Source organism: Natator depressus, chromosome 3 (assembly GCF_965152275.1).
Source record: "Natator depressus isolate rNatDep1 chromosome 3, rNatDep2.hap1, whole genome shotgun sequence".
NCBI classification, from domain to species: Eukaryota; Metazoa; Chordata; order Testudines; family Cheloniidae; genus Natator; species Natator depressus.
The window spans coordinates 149,045,273-149,068,024 of record NC_134236.1 but is presented as its reverse complement, the minus strand read 5'-3'; the positions used below and the strand labels follow the sequence as shown (position 1 = coordinate 149,068,024).

Sequence of the window (22,752 nt, the reverse complement as noted above, 5' to 3'; positions counted from 1 at the left end):
AATGAAACTGAAGAGGCGTCAGTTTTGCTTTAGAGTCTTGTCAATTTCCTGTTCGTTCCTGGTTCTCAGGCCCTGCTGCAACCATGGCCAGGGAAGGTTTCCCATTTGTAAGCAGGGGAGGAAAATAATCCTTTATCCCTTTTCTTGGCATGTTCTTAGGATGGATGAGTTAATGTTCGCAAAGTGTATTTAAGATGACAAGTGTGATACTGCTTAATTTAATTCTGTTCTTAATTGAGGCAAATTGTCTTGTTAAATGTTCATCATTCAAACTCTGGGGTGCTTTCCCTCTTACAATTAGGGTATTCTGCAGTAATCTAAGCAAGCACTACAACTGACAGTGTTTGAACCCACAACTGTTCAGAACAGTAGCATTGTCATTTTTAGAAGGGCAGGTCAGCAGCAAAGCTCTAGGGTAAAAGTGCAGAGAGAGCTGCCAGCAGCTGAATTAATTTGCAGCATGTCTGGAGAAAATCAGTATATTACATGTGGTCAACCTCTGCTCATTTCAGATGTATCGAGAAAAAGGGGAATAAAGTAGATAGTAAAGGGTTTTGTAGTTCAAACCAGATATCTCCCTGAGAAAATGCATGGACTTAGGATGCACATTAAAATTATAGGAAAGTCTTGTTGAATTCAGCTATAGCTACTCCTGCCAAATGTTCTGCATTTTGGCCACTAGAGGTAGCAGTTTAACAGAAAATTATTCTTGTTTACTGGGTAGATACTGCAGCAGTCCAAGAGTAGACGATTTCCCAGGATTCCCTTGCACTCTTTTTCCCTTCAGGGCTTCCTCAGTTCCGCACAGACAAAACTTCAGTGCTTTAGAGCCCTATTGAAAATGCAGTTTTAGTTTCAACCATACCAGGATCCAGAGTGTTAGCCGTGTTAGTCTGTATCAGCAAAAACAATGAGGAGTCCCCTATCTCCCCTTGCCTCCTTTTTATTAATAGCCCAAAACTGTCTCCCCTTATATCTTAGCTAAAGACCATCTGATTCCCCTTAGCCCTTTAACAGCAGTAACTCATTCAGCCCTTATCTTTCTCTTTGGAGCCTTAACTATCTATGTTGGTTCCTTTCCCGCAATCCTCATACTGAAGATTTTACCTTGAGATCTTTGAGCCACTTCCTCATCTAACTGCACAGGCCACTTCACTTGTATTTACTGCTAAGAAATAAATAATAAAGATTTCCGAGTATAAGGTGTCCCTTGGACTCTCCTTCATTTCAGAGAGATCACAGTCTGTTGCACTTTAATTAGCATTCTTACAGGATTTCCCAGCTGCCTTCCACACAGTTGGGTTCTAATTCTTCGTTCTGTGCTCCTCATTCACTTGATTTCTTAATACAGTCTCTGCTTATGAATCCAAATGCCAGGCTCTGAAAGACCCAGGGAACCCACTTTCCTCCCGCTGCCAGAGGTGCAGGCTGCCCTGAAAATGCAAAGAGACTCTCAGCAAATGGGTCTTCAGCACCAAGGATCTCAAAGATTGTTGTTTTTCTAAAAAAAAAACATGCTCTAGTTCAAACAGGAATTATTTCAGGGAAGGTCTTTGGCCTGTTACACAGGAGGTCAGACTAGATGATCACAATGGTTTCTTCTGGCCTTGAAATCTATGAATTATTCCATTTCACCTGGAACACCGCATAGACAGAGGAAGTTTCTTCCCCCATCACTGAAATACCAGCATCTCATGGGTGAAATACAGCAGCCATTCTGCACTAATGGTACTACAAGGCAGTTTAGGACAGGAAGTGAAGGAGAATCCTTTATCCAAATGAGACTGCAATGGAATGTTAGGGAGGCAAAATATGATTCCCTAGGCTAGAATGCAGCTAGAACACCCTGATGCTTAGGACAGGGCCTCACTTTTTTGTCTCATCCAAAACTACAGGTGAATTGGAGAGGTGCCCAGGTGACTGGGCTATTTGCAATTCCACATGAAGGCAGCAGGTGGCACTAGCAGACTATATATAGGTAGTTTGCATCCTCACTGAGAAAGCAGAGAAGGCGGTAGCTGCGGTTGGGGCGCGTGAGTTTCTAAGTCCAGCACTAGAGTTGGGCAGAGCTGAACTGCAAGTCACAGGCACTTGTACAGACATGTGGCAGCAAATCCTTCAGAGTGTCCGGTGAGTGCAGCAGGTGCAGGAGAGCCCTTTGGGGGCGAGTGCTATGGGGTTGTGCTGTTTGTCATCCAGAATCATGGCAGAGGGGTGAAGTCCAACAGGGCCCTTGGTCCAAGCTCCAGCACTAATCTAATGCTGGGAACAGAACACTACCCAGTGTAGCCATTCCATTCGGAAGTGTCACCTGGGAGTGGCTGCCCATGCACCTCCTGGACTGAGAACGCTTTGCTAGTGAACGCTGCTTTGGGGCAGTCAAGGGGCTGCTGATCTGAGCCACTTGATGCGGATTAGCAGGGTTAAAGCTGCTCAGCCCTAAATTGGTGCCATAACCTGCCATGATACTCTGTGTTTCAGGCCTCCAGGCAGTTAAACCTCTGGGATTTAAGTGCACGGGGATTCGATTACCTGTTGCGTAAACTGCTCAGTGCCCGGAAAGCACCATGAAGGGGGCAGCTTAGGCTTTTTGTTCTCAGGAGCCCTGCTCCCTCTTGGCAGGCAGAACTGACAGGAGCCTCCTGCTCAGCAACTTGACTGAGGCTGTTTCAGAGAATGCTGCCCCGTTTCAGTCATGGGGTCTCCAGTAAATAAGGGTGCCACCTGTCTAGGTTTTCCCAGGATCATCCCTTTTTTGAGGTAGCTGTCCGGGGAAATCTGTTAGGGTGCTCAGGACACACTGCCAGCTGGCCAGTTTTATTGGCTCAGGATCAGCAGGATCTCCCATTTTTTTGCACCTCAGAGGTGGCAACCCTAGCCCAGCAGGAGCTGCTTCTGTTCCAAATCATGTGGGTGGAGTGGGAGCAAATGCTGCTGTCTCCCCCTTTTTCACTGCCCTGGCTAGACACAGGGCAGCCCCTCACACTCTTTGTGTCCCACAAATCTCCTTTCCTGACCCTCCTAACTTCCTCCATGCCAGGTCTAGACACAGTCACTATTTCCACAACTGGCAGAAGAGCTGGAGCAAGGCTTGGAGACTACATAGCTGAGGGATGACTGAATGGCTTTAAATGATACCTCATATTTGCTAGTGCCTGCCCTGATTACGTGACACTTTCCTAGATAGCCTGAGTTTACAGCACCATCTTGCAACATGATATAGGGCCAGTGTCATGGTGAGTATGGGCCCTAGAGAGTGACAGCCCTGGGGAAGGAATGGGGACACCAGACAGAGATGGCTCTTGTCACGCTGTCTGGAGTGGCCAACCTCAGGGCAGACTGTCAAAACCAGGTAGACACCCCAAACTGGTGGTATGTTCTGTAATTAGATTTCACCAATGGAGTAACCAATGTGAACTCCTAGATCACTATACCAGTCTTACTATGGAGTCATAGACAATGCCCTTGGGCTCGCCAGTCTATCTTGCCACCCAGGCAAGCTAGACTTAGTGATAAATGGTCAGTTACATCAAAAATCACAAAATATTAAGGTTGTTTCCAGAGCCCAAAGACCAGTCACTTACCCCAGATCAATATGTACCTTAGATCTCTCACCAAAGACAACTCGTGTAGCAAATCCTGTAATAAACTAACTAAAGGTTTATTCACTGGGAAAAAGAAATGAGTTATTTACAGGCTAAAGCAAGCAAGCATATATACACCGATGAGTTTCAATCTGTGATTCAAAAGGTGACAGATATAATCTATCAGCATTGAATCTCTTTTTAGGGGTTAACCCAGGTTGACCCTGGGAATCTCTGCTTTTTGTTTCTTAGCTCCAGCCCTGGTGAGAGTCCAAATAGCAAAGAGATGAAAATTCTTCATGTTAGCTAATTTTATTTCCCTCTTCCAGCATCTAAACCTATAGGACGAGGCCTTCTGTACATACTTGCCCATGGGTGGATGGGGTAATCAACAAAGCTTTTGTCTTACAATAGCTCACTTAATTTTGATAGTCCTCCTGGATAGGCAGGGGGAGCCACTTTACCTGTCTAGTTCACAAGTTCAGAGCAGGCATTTTTGCAATTATAAAACAAACTTATATTTTACCTTGTAGTATGGAGTACAGACATTACAAGTGAGATTAATGCATGCAGCAACTTACAAGCATTTAATAGAGTCAAAATACTAAATGCCTTCTTATAAGACTAATACATATTCTGAACAAAACTAACATACAGGTGAACTGGTTTGGTTTCCAGCTATGAGCTTGTCAGTTCTTAGCTAATGCCTACAACCTTGGCAAGAGCTGCCACTTGGTCTACCAGCGTCAACAGCCCTGCAGATCTTTGCTTCTGTGGAGAAACCAAGGCCTCAGGTCCAGTGGTGACCTAGAGGATGCTCAAACCTGTGATGAAACCATGTGGAAGGCCCTGCAGAGTGGAGTTGGGGGAAATTGTCTCAATGCTCCTGTGCTGACGGTTCCTTCCAGAGGTTGAAGGCCATTGTCTTCCCTTGCCCCAGAGTCCACTCTTGCTGTGCATTGGGAAGCTCCACCCCCCTCCCCCATCACTATTCGGCGCTGGTGAGGCCACACGCGGAGTACTGTGTTCAGTTTTGGTCCCCCCACTATGGAAGGGATGTGGACAAATTGGAGAGAGTCCAGCGGAGGGCAACAAAAATGATTAGGGGGCTGGGGCACCTGACTTACGAGGAGAGGCTGCGGGAACTGAGGTTATTTAGTCTGGAGAAGAGTGAGGGGGGATTTGATAGCAGCATTCAACTACCTGAAGGGGGGTTCCAAAGAGGATGGAATTAGGCTGTTCTCAGTGGTGGCGGATGACAGAACAAGGAGCAATGGTCTCAAGTTGCAGTGTGGGAGGTCTAGTTTGGATATTAGGAAACATTGTTTCTCTAGGAGGGTGGTGAAGCACTGGAATGGGTTACCTAGGGAGGTGGTGGAATCTCCATCCTTAGAGGTTTTTAAGGCCTGGCTTGACAAAGCCTTGGCTGAGATGATTTAGTTGGTGTTGGTCCTGCTTTGAGCAGGGGATTGGACTAGATGACCTCCTGAGGTCTCTTCCAACCCTAATCTTCTATGATTCTGTGATCACACTCCCATGCATGGCAGTGACACAAATCCAGCTCTTTATTGGATGAGCTGACTCGGCTACCTTGAGATATACATGTGTGCTCCCCTCCCCCACTGCAGTGCTAATGTATATCTGAACATTAGGCCTCCCAGTGTCCCCCGTGGCCAGTTCCCCAGTCTGTGCAGATATTTTTTCTGCTGTTAAGAATATGGGATTGCTGGTCACCACAAGGAGAGGGCCTGGGTAGCCTTGTGACCAGTGTCCAGGCAGGTGGTGATCCAGGCTCCTCAACCCATGTTTCATTAGTTGCAGGTGTGGTACCTTGATGGCCTGTTGGAGAGCTGGTGGGGGAGCTCTGTGGAAGCCTAGAACCTTCTCTCCAGCAGGTGCAGTTCTGTTCAGCTCTTGTTGAAATTGTTGTTCTGTTTCTAACCTGCTTCCAGGCTCTTAGGCTGACATCTTCAGAGCTGGTCACTCATTCTGGGTGTCCCCAACTTGGGAGGGACACCTAGGGCCTGATCTCCTGAGGTGAGGGAACTCATAGCTCCTGTTGACTTCATAGGAGTTGTGGGTGCTTATCCTCTCCCAAACTCACCATGTATGTATACGGGTCTTGGTGCAGTCTCAGTGTCTTGAAGCTTTTGTTCCTGAATGCAAGCATCTTGTGTCTTCCTAGGTCCTTTAAATATCCCTGGAGGAGTGTAATTCTGGCCCCTGCTGCTCTGGGAGCTGGAGGGCTCCTGGTTTGTTGGCTCCTGTCTAGACGGAAGATCAAGACTCTAGAAATGGGAGATGGATGGTGGGGCTCAGGCAAGAGGCCCCCAAGAGAGAAAGAAGATGAGAGAATACGATCCTTCCAAATTGAAACCTCTGACAGGGAAATTCAGGTATCACTGACTGAGAAATAGGGAACTGGGAGAAGTATCCAGGGAGGGGCAGCTGGTGGGGAGTAGAAAGCAGAGTGAGAGGTAGAGTTAGCCAGTCAGATCCATCTAACTGCTTCAAGGTGATGTCCGAGTGACCTTAGCATTGTACTTGAATACACCAGTACAGCTGTCTGGCACTGTGGGACAATGTACTGGCTATCCATCCCTCCACACTTGAGTTCTAGTCCAAATTAGATCACAAAATAACCGAGTTTTCTGAGCCCCAGTCTAAGGGAAGTTTATCAAAATCTCCACAGAGGTCAAGACAGTTTCTGCTGAGAGGCCTACGCCTGGAACAGCAGAAGCTGCTGGTGGAGACTGAGATGCACTGAATGGTAGAGCTGTCTGTATCGGTTTAGGAATAGCAAGGGGCTGCAGGTCAGGATTGAGGGCATCAGTTGAGCTGTGTGTGGGGAATCCAGGGCTGGAAATAGCAGGGAGGCTGCAGGTCAGGGTGCGGGGCACTGGCAGAACTATTATGGGAAAGTGCAGACTATGCCTACCACTAAGATTCTAATTTACTAGCAGTGGGCAGGGCAGGTAACTAGGATTGAGCAATAAAGACTTTCACCTTTAGGTCACCAGTTCCATTCCAGTCCCTGTCAGTAGTGACTGAAAGCTGCTGTTATTTGAGTTGATTGAGGAGCTGCTCATGTTGGGTGGCCAGATCACAAAACCACCCTGCATCTGGCACCAGTTATCTCTGTTGTTTGGTGTCTCTACTCAGGCTTCAAGGCCTGAATAGCACTGTCCCTCCAGGGCAGGGGTGAGGCACATTTGCTGGGGCAGTATGGGGTTCCATGCCAGATCCATATTACGAATAAAAAGATGCCTTCAGCTCCCAGGGCTCATAATCCAGCACCATGGTAAAAAGATAGGGTTAAACCCAGGTGTTGGCAAAATAGCTCCTTTCACCAAGCGGGATGCTTTAGGCTCTCTAGGAGAATGCTGATAGACTAGAACCTGGCACTTCCATGCAGCAGGCCCTTCTACCCACCTTTCCTCCAAGGAGCTCAAAGCCCTTTGCAGTCATTAACAGCCTCCAGTCCCTAATCTGCATTATGTCAGTAGGATTACCTCACTATATAGACAGGGAAACTGAGACAGAGAAGGGAAGTGATTTGACCAAGGTCACATAGCAAGTCAGAGGCAGAGCCAGGAGTAGAACCAAGGAGTTCTGTCCCTAGTTCCTGGTTCTAACCAATAACATACAAAACATATTTTCACCATGTACCTGATCCAGGAGGTCCTGTGTGGCATGTGACTGCCTGAACAGTGCCCTTTGGGCCCCAGATAATGATATAGAAAGCAGAGCTGCCTTCTTAAGGCCCTGGGCAGGTAGGAGACTTTATCCTTGGCTCCCCTGTTAGAACAATTCCTCCAGCGGGTAATGGGCACTGAGAGCAGCCCCTGTGAGCCTGGCCTGGGATGGAGCAGTGTGGGAACTCTCCCTCTGCAGGAACTGCACCAGCGCCTGGACCAGGCTCGCTACACACCGCCACTGGAGGGAGTTGCCTTCCAGTATGGTTTCAACTCCACCTACCTGCAGAGAGTTGTTGCTTATTGGAGGAACCAGTTCAACTGGCAGAAGCAGCTGGAAATTGTGAACCAATATCCACATTTCAAAACAACCATTGAAGGTGAGTCTCAGCTGCCCCTGAATGCTCCCTTTGCCTCCTCCAGAGGTCCTGGCGCCTCTTCCTCCATGGAGCACCCACCTATTGCTCCCCTAGCGGCCCTGGTGCTCCTAACAAGTTCCCTCTATTTCCTTTGTCTAGCTGCCCCATTGTCCTGTCCCCTCACTCATGAATCACCCCTCCATTTCTTTCCCATCCCTAGCACTCCATCCTTGGCGCTCCCACAATTCTCTGAGATCCCCCACTTCACTTCCTCTCATCTGCCCTCCTTTGCAGGTTTCTCTGGAACCCAAGACTAGGCTGCTTGTTCCATGCAGAGCTCAGCATTGCAGTGAGATATAGTAAAGCAGGCAGAGGTATCCAAGGCATCCATTGTCTGCTAGGGTCACCACCTCACAGGAATCAGCTTCAGGAGGACAAATTTAGGACTCCTTTCCCAAGAGACGTAGTTGCTGGGGTCTGGGCCTCTCTCACTGTGGCGTTATTCCTCATCCACAAAGGAGCAAACATAAATCCAAAGGGGTAGAGGGCATCCCCCTCCCAGCTCCAGCTGAGCACCTTCCTCTCTCTGCTGTGGTTTTCTGTGTGGCCCTGCCGTGAACACTGGCTAGGAATTTCCGTCTCTCCTTTAGGGTCTAGGCCAGGCGCTGAGAAGCAACTGGAGCCTTAACTTTTTTCTCTTGGGTTTGTGGCAGGGATTGAAGTCCACTTTGTCCATGTGAAGCCCCCTGGCATCCCCAAGGGTCAGGCAGCCAGGCCTTTGTTGATGGTGCATGGCTGGCCTGGCTCCTTCTATGAGTTCTATAAGATCATCCCACTGCTCACTGACCCAGCTGGACACGGCCTGAACGAAGATGTGGTGTTTGAGGTTATCTGCCCATCCATCCCAGGCTATGGCTTCTCCGAGGCACCTCACCAACAAGGTGAGTGATGGGCAGGAGGGAGTTAATTAGAATCCCAGTGCTTTCTGGAATAGCATCTGGGAGACATCCCTGGAACCATGGATTAATTTCTGAACACTGGGAGTTGAGTTCTCCACCTGCTCTTTTAATAAAGCAAATCTGGTGGTGGATTGATGGCCCTAGAGCAGGGGTGGGCAAACTTTTTGGCCCGAGGGCCACATCGCCGTTATGAAACTCTATGGAGGGCTGGGTAGGGAAGGCTGTGCCTCCCCAAATGGCCTGGCCCCCACCCCCTCCCACTTCCCACCCCCTGACCGCCCCTCTCAGAACCCCTGACCCATCCAACCCCCCCTGTTCCTTGTCCCCTGACTGCCCCCTCCCGAGACCCCCCGACCCTAACCGCCCCCCTGGGACCCTACCCCCATCCAGCCCCCACTGCTGCCTGTCCCCTGACTGCTCCAACCCCTATCCACACCCCCTGACCCCTGACAGGCCCCCAGGGATTCCCACACCTATCCAACCTCCTCTGTTCCCCATCCCCTGACTGCCCCCCAGAACCCCTTGCCCCTTATCCAAACCCCCGTCCTGCCCGCCCCCTCACCGTGCCGCTCAGAGCGGAAGGAACTCGCAGCCCCACCACCTGGCTAGAACCAGCCACGCCGCCTGCACTGCCCAGCTGGAGCGGCAGGCCAGAGCGTTGGCAGCGCACTGAGGCTGCAGGGGAGGGGGAACAGCGCGGGAGGGGCCGGGGACTAGCCTCCCCAGCTGGGAGCTCAGGGACCGGATGTGGCCTGTGGGCCGCAGTTTGCCCACCTCTGCCCTAGATACTGGTATCCACAGAACAGGTACAGCAGGGGCAAGGCCAGGGCAGACTTCTCTCAGCCTGCCTCACCTGACCTCTAGGGATCACACCTAAATAAGAGAGGGCAATTCATGCTCCAGAAACCGGTCAGTCCTTGGTGTCTCTGCTGGGCTGGAGGGGAGGGGCATTTATGATGATGTTTGTGTTGTTGATGTGTCCAGTGGGAACTGGACTCAGACTTACAGCTCAAGTCACACAATCCACTAAATGCCCTGAAAGTTAAAGTCTTTGTGTCCTATTCCTGTGAGTCAGGTAATTATTGCCTTGGTAAAAGGCTCCATATCTCATTTTCTACACACATACCCCAAGACAGCCAGTCACCCCAATCTTGGGCTGAAGTGGAACTAATGCCCCATAGACAATAGGATCCATAGGCCATTTACCACTTCCCGGAGACCCCCCCACCAATCCCCCCAGCCTGGAACCAGAAAGGAACCAGGGTCCTAGAGGTGAAAGACTCTGTATCCTAGTCTGTGACCCCCCCAAGCCAGCAAGTCTTCTCCTGTGCCAGCTCTTTCTGATGTATGACGCACAATAGCTGAACACCATGCTGTACAATGGGGTGATGTATACCTAACAGATCCCTTTCCCAAAGGAATAGGGGTGCAATAGAACATGGGGCAATATGAGGTGGGTGGTCATTAGAGCCAGGTCACTTCATGGATTGGGGAGGGTGTTTTCCAGTGGTTGTTGGAGGAGATAAGGGAGGGCGCTGGGAACCTTAACTGGGAGGCTGTTACAGGCCCATAGTGTGTCCTGGGAGAAGATGCAGGATGAGTGAAGGAGGCAATGGGAGCAGAGACTAGGGAGTGGAAGAAGGGGAAATGAGGAGGGTGGGACTGGAGACTGCAAAGCTTTAAATGGGAAGAGCAAGGATGTGAACTTGATGCCGGAGATTAAGTGGGAGCCAGTGAAGGGATTTGAGCAAGGAGGGTGCAGGTATGGGGAGAAGGATTAATTTGGATGAACTGCAAGGTGGAGAAGGCACAAGTGAAGAGGGAAGGAGAGTCTGTGCCCTATGTTGTATCTGGGAAAGCACCCTGCACCCTTACAGTGCTTCTTAAGGATGATCCAAGCTGTCTACAGTCTGGGACCCGACCTCTCCATACTAGGATGAGGGCAGCTGGTATCTGCTTCATTGTAGGCTCCTGGTGCTTTCAGTGCTTGTCTTCCCCATGGGACACTGAAATGACTGCAATGCACTCATTTCTTGGCCTTTTAACCCGTGTGCTAACTGCTTTGTGATAATGGGTCAGCTCCATCTGCCAGAGAAGAGTTAGTCTTTTGCAGTGATATTGGGAAAGTCTATGGGGCTGAGGTCACAAAGCTCTAGGGGTGGGTGTGGAGATTTGGAATGTAGAGGTAATTGGAAACCTTCCAATCCCCAAGTCTCCTTTCACTGTGATCCAGAGGACAAGTACTAGGCAATACCCAACAGAACACTGACCTGCATCCCCTGTGGTATCAATGATTCCTCACTGAGGGGAGAACAGGTGTTTAATAATAGGTTTCTCCTTATGCACAGGTTTTGATACGCTGGCTGCTGCTCGGATATTTCACAAGCTGATGCAGAGACTGGGCTTCCAGGAGTTCTATGTACAGGGGGGAGATTGGGGCTCTCAGATCACCATAAACATGGCCCAGATGCTGCCAAAGTGAGTAGCAAAGGGGGTTAGGAGAGGGATAGTTGTCTGTTCTGGTTCCTATGACACATCCTGCCCTCCCCCTTGTACTCAGGACACACTGTTGCCAGCTCTTGTAGTTTTATCCCCAGTCTTGTGATATTTGGAGTCTTGCTCCCCAGCTCCTGGAGTCACGTGGCTACATAAGAATCTCATCATTCATTTAAAAAATAAAATAATATTTATCATCCTTGTAGTTGGAGAGAACTGAAAAATATGAACCCTAAATGCTTAAAAATCAAAAGGAAAATGGAAAGAACCAATAATGTACTGATTTTTTAAAAAACACATCCCAGCAAGCAGTCAGGCAACTCAGCTGGAGCCTCTGCAAGCTGCACCCTTGTATTAAGGATTCAGATGCTTGCCATCTTCTCCAATGGATAGGGATTAACATCAGTCCTCGGACTCCTGCCAAATTATCTGTGCAGCCCTTGTTTGAACAGCCCTAGCCCAGAGAACCTTTACCAAAATATAGCTGACGAGCAGTCTCCAGGTGAGCCGGAGTCAGGAGGATTCTGAAACTATTTCTCTTGACTTTTCTGCATCGCTGCTAGGCAGTAGTCTGGATTCTAGAGCAAGAAGCAAAGCTACAATCCCGTAAGGGGTTCTAAACTTTCCTTAGATAGAGTTACTCCAATTAGTAGAGAGATCCTAGGATATAAGCTGACCCAGAAACAAGCCCCATAACTGGAGCCTGTGAAGCTGATTGAGAATTGGTCCCTGTCCCCTTTGCATTTGTAGAGTTGTTTAATCTTGGGTAAAGCACTCTTCTTTCCTCTGATTTGTCCATACTTTTTCCTATGTATGGTGACAGGTTTCAGAGTGGTAGCCGTATTACTCTGTGTCAGCAAAAAGAACGAGGAGTACTTGTGGCACCTTAGAGACTAACACATTTATTTGGGCATAAGTTTTCGTGGGCTAAAACCCACTTTATCAGATGCATGCAGTGGAAAATACAGTAGGAAGATATATATATACACAGAGAACATGAAAAAATGGGGGTTGACATACCAACTATATCATTTTTTCAGGTTCTCTGTGTACATATCTCTTCCTACTGTATTTTCCACCACATGCATCCAATGAAGTGGGTTTTAGCCCACGAAAGCTTATGCCCAAATAAATTTGTTAGTCTCTAAGGTGCCACAAGTACTCCTCGTTCTTTTTCCTATGTATGTTGTTGTCACTTGGACTCTCTCCAGAGTTAATGTCCTTTTTAAAAAAAGAAATAGCATAGATCCAAAATTTTTTAATGGCCATTAATGTTGAGTGTCCCAGTTTTTGGAAACCTCAAGTTTGGCACCCAAAATTAGTGGCCATTTTTAAAAAATGTTTGCCACAGTGAGTGCCCAAGCTGAATGTAAGGCTACAGCTCTGGCTTCACAGCTGATCTACACAGCCACCCTGATAATATAAACCAGTACAGGCAACAATGCATAGCTGACTCCTGTTGAGTTTATCCTGCACTCTACCCCCAAAACCAGATAATTCTTGGGGCTGCCTTGCCGCTGCCTAGCTCTTCTTTTCCATTCTGGCTTTGTGCATTGGATTATCCCCTCTTACTTATCCCCCCACCTCTTTGCATTCATCTTTATTCATTCCCGTTTCATAGATCTCAGCCTATTTCTCAAGCTTGTTCTATTGCATTCATATTTCAGTGGTATCTAAAGTATTTGTGATCACTCCCAGCTTTGAGTCAGCTGTGAATATGAACTGTGCCCTCTCCATCCCATCCTCCAAGGAAGCCTTAAGGCTTAGAATAGACCTACCCGGTGATCTCTCTTCCAAATCAGAAAGGAGAGGTAATGAGGAGATTCAAATCTGGTTGGGGAACCTTTGAGAGGCTAAATGGTAGCATGAGATATAAATTCCTTCCTTGCCTAAAATGCAGGCTTAGAACATCTGGGTGGAGGAGAAACATGAGGCTGCTCTTAGATGATGAAGTTAAATGTTAGGCTATGACTACACTGCGTACCTTACAGCGGCACAGCTGTGCTGCTATAAGGACTCCCGTGGAGCTGCTCTTTGCCAGCAGGAGAGAGTTCTCCTCCTGGCAAAATAAAACCACACCCCTGACCAACAAAAGTTTTACTGACAAAAGTGCAGCGTAGACATAGCCTTAGACAGTGAGTTGTTGTAAAGCATGTGCTCCATATTAGCTCCCTAGGTGTGTTATACCAATAAAATAAAAACCAGCAGGATCTTATTAAAGGGGAAAAGGCAAAATGCCACATTTATTGTGAATACAGAAAGAATCATAGTAAGCAGTTAGTTATAGCTATAACATTCCATTCAATCTCATATTTATTCACACATTCATTCATACACACACAGGTTCTGCAAGGTTGTTATCATAGTTACCAGCCTTAGAGTTGCTCATGCCAAGCCCCTGGCCAGGTGGCCTGGACATGAGGAGGGAGCAGGGCCTTGTCAGATGCTCATCTGATACTCCTGGAAGATGGTTTGCAGAATCAGACCCCAAAGTTCTCACTTTCTAGAGTCCATTTTTATAGGAATTTCTTCCTATGCCAGTCTATGGGAATTGCTTCATCATGCTGTTGCTGAATCAATCAGCAGATAGCACATTCCTGACGGCTCTGTGCTGCCAGATGTTATCTTTTTCTTTGGTTCTCCCATCCTTGAGGCTGTTGGGTGGATTCCAGTCTGCCCTCCGGGGGTCCTCTGGTTATTTCCACTTGACACCTTCTTCAGCCAATGGACACTGGATTCTTAGGCTGGCACCTCCTTGATCATTCAGTTATTATCCACACCAAGCATCCATCCACGTACATCCTCTATCTCTATTTTAATCATAATTGTTAACAAAGCGAGATGAATACAACAAAAGGGCGGGGAGTCTCTGGGTGCTGTTTCTGTTGTTACAGAGTATTGCTTGAGTCTCTCTCTGTGTGAGTAGTTGTTGTTACAAAGAATTGCTTTGAGAACAGACTCTGTCTTAGAATGTACTAACACAATTAGCAGCTTGCAAGTTTCACACAGAGAGGGAGAGAAACAGTACCAAAAACCAAGAGACCTCTTAATTAGTAATACCCTGGAATTTAAACTATGGGGAATCAAACTCATTTGTGATTTTAATACAGAACTTCTTTAATATGATCCAACAGGTGAAAGGAGACCAAATCAAGTGGGAAGATGCTAAAGGAGTTAGTCATCATGGCCCAGATCCTTAAAAGTATTGAGACGCCCATTGATTTCAATGGGAAGTCTCTGGGAGCTTTAGGGTCATGTGTGGTTCATCACAGGCTTCTCAGCAAATGCACGATGAAGCCTTCATTACCTAGGGTTCAAAATGAGGCTCTTAGGAGAACAACCCAAGCCACAGTGATGGCTCTGCCATGCCAAGTCAAATGGGAGTCTAAGACTGCTGTAGTTATTCTGTCCTCTCCAACGCAGCTGTGTTGGTGCTTGCATCAGCTGCGCTATCTCTACACTATTTGCTACGTCTTCACGTAAGGGAATTGTGAATACACATGCCTGAAGAGCTATGTATGGTTAGGAGAGACATTCTTCCGGAAGTACCGATGGGCCTAGTGCAGTGTTGCTGTCCTAGCACAGCTCTGTATCTCAGAGGGAACCTGGAGACAAGATCCCTTTTGTTCTGTTATTGTTAATCCATATTGCTGATTCTTATTCTATTCCTCAATACCATTGGTTCCAGGTCCGTGAAAGGGCTTCATCTGAATTTTGTCATCACCACCTCAGGAGGTTTGGGGAGGCTGGTGTCTTTACTGCTGGGGGCCTACGTGCCATGGCTGGTGGGCTTCACCAGGGAAGACTCCCGCCGCTTATACCCATACTTGGAGAAGAACGTGTATGAACTTCTGCGGGAGACCGGGTATTTGCACATCCAGGCCACCAAGCCCGACACAGCAGGTAGAGTACAGTCTCCACATGTCTGGGGAGTTTGTATAATAGACATGTGGTCCATGAGATACCTGTCACATCTGGACAAAGGCCTAGAATGTTTGCGGAGCAATGTGGACTGAGAAAAGGACTAGGAACCAGAAACTCCAGAGTTCTAGTCAAGTTCTAACAATGATTTATTACACATGGTTTTTGGCAAGTCACTGTATCTCCCTCTGACTGTTTCCTTAACTGTAAAATACTTCCCTACCCCACCAGGTGAACAGATAATATGCTATATAAATTCTGCATTTATTATATTTTGGTTCACAAAGCATGGGTAAGAAAAGGATAGTGGGGGCACAGCATTTTCACCCTTCCACCTTCATAAACACTGACTAAGGGCACTCTAGAACCTGCTGACCTCTTCCAGTCACACCCATTGTTTGGGAATGCGATCCCCACTTCCTGCCTCCTTTAAAGTGTAGTTCCTTTGGACACTTTCCCGTTGTGCCATTACTGCCACCACCATGACTGTCCTAGTTCTTGGCTTTTCTCTGCATTAAAAAACTGGGGGGGGGGGGGGGGGCGGGTCTGAATGACAATCTGGGCTCTGCCAGTACTAAATGTCCCAAACGGAATTGCACAAAGGTGGGTAGTATCCAAAGTCTCTGCTTGATCCCTATAGGAGACTTCCTGGAAGTCCAGTTTATCCTTAGTGGAGGTAATGCAGTGCCATGTGAACCTCAGAACTGTTCTGTTGCTTTCCTGAATTAGGCTGTGGACTAAATGACTCCCCTGTGGGACTTGCTGCATACATTCTGGAGAAGTTCTCTACCTGGACCGATAGATCATTCCGGAACATGGACAATGGAGGTCTGGAGAGGTATGGAACAGTGGCATGCCAATGAATGGGTGTGAGGGAGAAATGCAACTAAAGGAAGGCTGCTCACAACAGTAGGGAGGTGAGACAATCCACCACTGAGATCAAATTTAAGTAGAGGGCAAGGGAACATACAATTCTAAACTGTGCAAATTGCCTTGTGTAATGGATTGACTGCAGCACTACTGCACCAACACTCAGTGCTCTACAGCTTAGTTTAGGGCCAAGTGATGAGAGAACAGAACAGATAGGCTGCCCACTCTTCAAGGCATGTACCCGATAATGTGCAGAGAGTAGCCCCTGTGACAGTGATGCTTCTCTGGTTTATCCCTCAATAGGAAATTCTCTCTGGATGACCTTTTGACCAATGTGATGATTTATTGGGTAACTTCGTCCATTGTGCCCTCAATGCGCTTCTACAAGGAGAATCTCTCCAAGAACCTCAACACTGCTCCTGATGCCAGGTAAAGAAGGGGTGGGATGAGGTGCAGGCTAGATACCATTACAGGCATATAGAATAAACCATCTAGATACTTATATGGCTCCATCATTGTAGTAGCTGAGCTCCTCCTACATATTTCAAAAACAAATCAATCCAGATTCTTATAGTGGTACTATCACTATAACAAAAAGGGTGTTTTTTCCCCAACCTGTTGGAGAAACAGATTGATTATTTTTGGAATGTAGAGGTGAGCGGGGACGTGTAGAATTTCTTGAAGGAACATGAAGTAACAGCGATGAGTTTTGTATGTGATGTGTTCAAAACAGAGGCCCATAGTCATTCTTAGCTCTTCTGGGAGTGAGTTTAGTTTGAAGCTAGCTCCTGTGAGAGTTCTGTCTCATAGAATATCAGGGTTGGAAGGGACCTCAGGAGGTCATCTAGTCCAACCCCCTGCTCAAAGCAGGACCAATCCCCAATTAAATCATCCCAGCCAGGGCTTTGTCAAGCCTGACCTTAAAAACTTCCAAGGAAGGAGATTCTACCACCTCCCTAGATAACGCATTCCAGTGTTTCACCACCCTCCTAGTGAAAAAGTTTTTCCTAATATCCAACCTAAACCTCCCCCACTGCAACTTGAGACCATTACTCCTTGTCCTGTCCTCTTCTACCACTGAGAATAGTCTAGAACCATCCTCTCTGGAACCACCTCTCAGGTAGTTGAAAGCAGCTATCAAATCCCCCCTCATTTCTTCTCTTCTGCAGACTAAACAATCCCAGTTCCCTCAGCCTCTCCTCATAAGTCATGTGTTCCAGACCCCTAATCATTTTTGTTGGCCTTCGCTGGACTCTCTCCAATTTATCCACATCCTTCTTGTAGTGTGGGGCCCAAAACTGGACACAGTACTCCAGATGAGGCCTCACCAATGTCCAATAGAGGGGAACGATCACGTCCCTCGATCTGCTCACTATGCCCCTACTTATACATCCCAAAATGCCATTGGCCTTCTTGGCAACAAGGGCACACTGTTGACTCATATCCAGCTTCTCGTCCACTGTCACCCCTAGGTCCTTTTCCGCAGAACTGCTGTCTAGCCATTCGGTCCCTAGTCTGTAGCTGTGCATTGGGTTCTTCCGTCCTAAGTGCAGGACCCTGCACTTATCCTTATTGAACCTCATCAGATTTCTTTTGGCCCAATCCTCCAATTTGTCTAGGTCCCTCTGTATCCTATCCCTGCCCTTCAGCGTATCTACCACTCCTCCCAGTTTAGTATCATCCGCAAATTTGCTGAGAGTGCAATCCACACCATCCTCCAGATCATTTATGAAGATATTGAACAAAACCGGCCCCAGGACCGACCCCTGGGGCACTCCACTTGACACCGGCTGCCAACTAGACATGGAGCCATTGATCACTACCCGTTGAGCACGACAATCTAGCCAACTTTCTACCCACCTTATAGTACATTCATCCAGCCCATACTTCTTTAACTTGCTGACAAGAATACTGTGGGAGACTGTGTCAAAAGCTTTGCTAAAGTCAGGAAACAATACATCCACTGCTTTCCCTTCATCCACAGAACCAGTAATCTCATCATAGAAGGCGATTAGATTAGTCAGGCATGACCTACCCTTGGTGAATCCATGCTGACTGTTCCTGATCACTTTCCTCTCATGTAAGTGCTTCAGGATTGATTCCTTGAGGACCTGCTCCATGATTTTTCCGGGGACTGAGGTGAGGCTGACTGGCCTGTAGTTCCCAGGATCCTCCTTCTTCCCTTTTTTAAAGATTGGCACTACATTAGCCTTTTTCCAGTCATCCGGGACTTCCCCCGTTCGCCACGAGTTTTGAAAGATAATGGCCAATGGCTCTGCAATCACATCCGCCAATTCCTTTAGCACTCTCGGATGCAACTCGTCCGGCCCCATGGACTTGTGCACGTCCAGCTTTTCTAAATAGTCCCTAACCACCTCTTTCTCCACAGAGGGCTGGCCATCTACTCCCCATGTTGCGATGCCCAGCGCAGCAGTCTGGGAGCTGTCCTTGTTAGTGAAGACAGAGGCAAAAAAAGCATTGAGCACATTAGCTTTTTCCACATCCTCTGTCACTAGGTTGCCTCCCTCATTCAGTAAGGGGCCCACACTTTCTTTGGCTTTCTTCTTGTTGCCAACATACCCTGAAGAAACCCTTCTTGTTACTCTTGACATCTCTTGCTAGCTGCAGCTCCAGGTGCAATTTGGCCCTCCTGATTTCATTCCTACATGCCCGAGCAATATTTTTATACTCTTCCCTGGTCATATGTCCAACCTTCCACTTCTTGTAAGCTTCTTTTTTATGTTTAAGATCCGCTAGGATTTCACCGTTAAGCCAAGCTGGTCGCCTGCCATATTTACTATTCTTTCGACTCATCGGGATGGTTTGTCCCTGTAACCTCAACAGGGATTCCTTGAAATACAGCCAGCTCTCCTGGACTCCTTTCCCCTTCATGTTAGTCCCCCAGGGGATCCTACCCATCCGCTCCCTGAGGGAGTCGAAGTCTGCTTTCCTGAAGTCCAGGGTCCGTATCCTGCTGCTTACCTTTCTTCCCTGTGTCAGGATCCTGAACTCAACCAACTCATGGTCACTGCCTCCCAGATTCCCGTCCACTTTTGCTTCCCCCACTAATTCTTCCCTGTTGGTGAGCAGCAGGTCAAGAAAAGCTCCCCCCCCAGTTGGCTCGTCTAGCACTTGCACCAGGAAATTGTCCCCTACGCTTTCCAAAAACTTCCTGGATTGTCTATGCACCGCTGTATTGCTCTCCCAGCAGATATCAAGAAAATTAAAGTCACCCATGAGAACCAGGGTGTGCGATCTAGTAGCTTCTGCGAGTTGCTGGAAGAAAGCCTCATCCACCTCATCCCCCTGGTCCGGTGGTCTATAGCAGACTCCCACCACTACATCACTCTTGTTGCTCACACTTCTAAACTTAATCCAGAGACACTCAGGTTTTTCTGCAGTTTCGTACCGGAGCTCTGAGCAGTCATACTGCTCCCTTACATACAGTGCTACTCCCCCACCTTTTCTGCCCTGCCTGTCCTTCCTGAACAGTTTATAACCATCCATGACAGTACTCCAGTCATGTGAGTTATCCCACCAAGTCTCTGTTATTCCAATCACATCATAATTCCTTGACATCACCAGGACCTCCAGTTCTCCCTGCTTGTTTCCAAGGCTTTGTGCATTCGTATATAAGCACTTGAGATAACCTGCTGATCGCCCCTCATTCTCAGTATGAGGCAGGAGCCCTCCCCTCACAGTCTCCTGCACTCATGAGCCTCTCCCTTTTGGTCAACAGTTTCACTGAATTAGTAAGTAATCACTTTTAGACAGACTACAACTAGGAGCCACAGATATAAGTAAAGAGGGAACACATGGAAGGAGAATTTAGAAAAGATATTACAAAGGGAGTGGTCCTCTAGGAGAGGTAGTAGTGTGTTAATGTATTTAAGCAAATCATGGATGACTATCTGGAATTTGGTATGGTGAACAAGTATTAGCTTTGGGTTCGTAAAGAGCTGACTGCCACTGATAAGGCTAAGCAGGAGCACTTTGCTGACCATGATATCTCCCTTCCCACCCCAATACTGGCTATCATTAGTTTCATGCACTATAGGGAAATCGAGAAAATTGTCCTTTAGGATGGAATTAATTCCTTTAGATTTGTATAGGGGAGTCTACATACAACAGCAACAGGGGCTTTAAAATGCAATCAGTTACTGAGAGGAGATGGATCAATTGCATGGGAGGGTGTGGGCTCCTGCTATACAAATTTAAGTGTAGTAAGGTTAAAGTGTTAAACTGGTCTAGTCTACAGCATGCAAAGCTGTTCTAGAAGCTGTCTGTTTCTAGTACAACCCTGCTATTTAATGGAAGCATTTCAGAGCCTGAACGGCACATATCACTTCTCCAGCCTAAGTAGTAAGCCAGAAGAAGGGAGGCACTCCCAGGAGGCAGCAGTACCTATGGCCATGACTCAATTTGCTATGCTGCTGCAGGCCCTACCACCAACTACAGCCAGCAGATTTGGAAAATATCAAAAGATATGTTAAATATTTCAAGCATCAGCAGCCTAACAGTTATTAAACTTATGGTGCCTGGTATTGATGGTCTGGCCATTGAAGAAAAATATACTATATACAATGTGTTAAACTGTTCAAGGGTTTTAACCAAATACAAGAAAAAATGTTGGAATTACAGAAAATAAGGAGCATCACATGGGTAAAGAGATTCTGTGGTAGCTATGAGTTAACTAGCTAAACCAATTCGTTAAGGAATGCTGAACAAGGTAAACTGCCTGCTCTAATCAGTGACAGATAATTAGCTTAATGGTATTGTCCTCAGTGTATAACAAATGTAAGGTTCAATTTATACCATTGAATGATAAGACATTGAATAGTCAGCTCAATTTGGTTTATGTCAAGTTGCCTTAAAGATATGACAGCATGCATATAGAAAGGCAGAACTCACCAAACCAGGGTCACCAGGCCTGTCTGCTCACACTGGGCCAATCGGATTTATGATCTACAGGGTTTTTTTGTTTTGTTTTGGTTTTTTAAACACATAACTTAACTTATTTTAATTTGGCACTAGTCCAATTGAAATTGACCACAAGGCAGACATATAATGGTTAGTTACATTTCTACTACCCTTCAAATTTCCAGCTACAGAGAATCTAAACAGCTTTAACCTACTGGAGAGCTTAGCTTGGGTTCAAACAAGATTCTAAGCCAATCATTCCATTTGTCTTTGTGGATGGGTACAACACGGGGGACTGTTGGACAAAATTGTTAGCCAATAGTATGTATTTCTAAAAAGGATTTCTAGTATGTTAAAGTGAAGCAAATACCGTGCAGTGGTATGGACCAGAAGTAGCCACACTTAACTTGTTGATATCCAGTGCGGTATATCACTGGAACCCGCAAGTTGAGCCCAACACCTTGGCTGCTGGTGCTGTTGCATATTGCTCCCCCATCCATTCATCATGATGCCACTACCCTTTGGGAATTCCAGTGGATCAAGGAAAACGAATGTCTCCCCATCCACCAGAACCTTAACAAACATTCCTCACCCCTGCTCGCAGTCATGTAAGCCCTTTTGGACCCACATGTTTAACCTTCGCCAATGCAACTTCAACTCTGAAGAAGCTTGAAAGGCTGAATGGAGTTCACAAGAAGTCACAAAAACACACCTCATGAAAGACCTGATGCAGAAGATCCCTGGCTTTGATCTCCTGCAAAGTTCATGAGCAACCCTAAACCACATCTGCACAAACCATGGCGGATGAGGATACTTGCTGCACAAATTGGAAAATTAAAGACTCTTCAGTGTGCAACTGTGGTCACCCAGAACAGACCATGGAACATACAACTCAGTGCCCAATTCACAGATATGAAGCAGCTATCACAGCAACACTCTTGGCTTAACCATCTGAATGTAAAATGATAGTTGGTATTCTAAATATATCAGCCATACAAAGAAGTATTAGTGAGCCATTTTTCCCAGTATGCTCTGTATTGAAATATATTAAACTGCAATGTATGAACTCTTCTTCCTGGCACAGGTAGAGATAGCCAAGAACAAGATAACTGTTCTGCTGAGGTTTGAGACTAATATGCAAACTGGTTGAATTGTTGCAACAAACTGTGTACAGAATTCCAGTAACCTTGAACAACCAGTGCAGACTGCATGGGAAAAGAAATATTAGGGTACTCCTGATAAAAAATGAATTTGGAGAGTTTTCTGTCAGAGTAACATATAAGGTATACATGCTACTCAGTAGTGAATATATATTTCCAGAACAGATTGCACTGTGGACTGTTTCCCACATCGAGGGAGTAGTAATGATTTAACCCCTATCTTTCTGTGTTTGTGCTGATTAATCTTGAACTAATACCTTTTGGTGAATAGATCTGATTGAGCTTGATTGTCTGACATTTTATTAAGAGAACCAAATGCTTTAAATAACATCTCCCTCCACAAATAACATGTACTGATTTAAAAAGCTCCTAACAGGATGGTTTTTTTTGGTTTTTGTTTGTTTTTAAGGATTGGAGTGTACGTACCCACTGGCATTGCTGCTTTCCCCCAGGAGCTTGCACATAGCCCACGCTCCTGGGCACAGAAGTTGTTCAAGAACATAGTCGTCTACTCCTACATGCCACGTGGGGGGCATTTTGCTGCCTTTGAGGAACCAGAGCTCCTGGCACAGGATATCAGGCAGTTGGTCAGAAAGGTGGAGCATCTGTGAGCCATGAGCAAGTGGGGGGCAGTATGCACAGATAAATGGGAGCACATTGCTAGACCACCAGCCTGAGATAATTATTAACTGCATTTCTAATTACACTTTATAAAGCTAAATATCTATTTGCTTGGTAGCCGCAGACACCAGCCTAAAACAAAATGCCAGATGGTTAAAAATCAATTT

General features: G+C 46.8%; 1 protein-coding gene across 1 annotated transcript; it reads left to right on the top strand.

Annotated features, from left to right (window-relative positions):
* The first annotated feature begins 1,976 nt into the window (after window positions 1–1,976).
* Window positions 1,977–22,752, top strand: LOC141985178 (epoxide hydrolase 1-like). Its single transcript, XM_074949052.1, has 9 exons — window positions 1,977–2,130; window positions 5,770–5,980; window positions 7,479–7,659; window positions 8,352–8,579; window positions 10,946–11,075; window positions 14,782–14,996; window positions 15,744–15,852; window positions 16,188–16,313; window positions 22,374–22,752. Exons 1-9 carry the CDS (start codon window positions 2,102–2,104, stop codon window positions 22,573–22,575), a joined length of 1,431 nt encoding a protein of 476 aa, XP_074805153.1. The 5' UTR covers window positions 1,977–2,101; the 3' UTR covers window positions 22,576–22,752.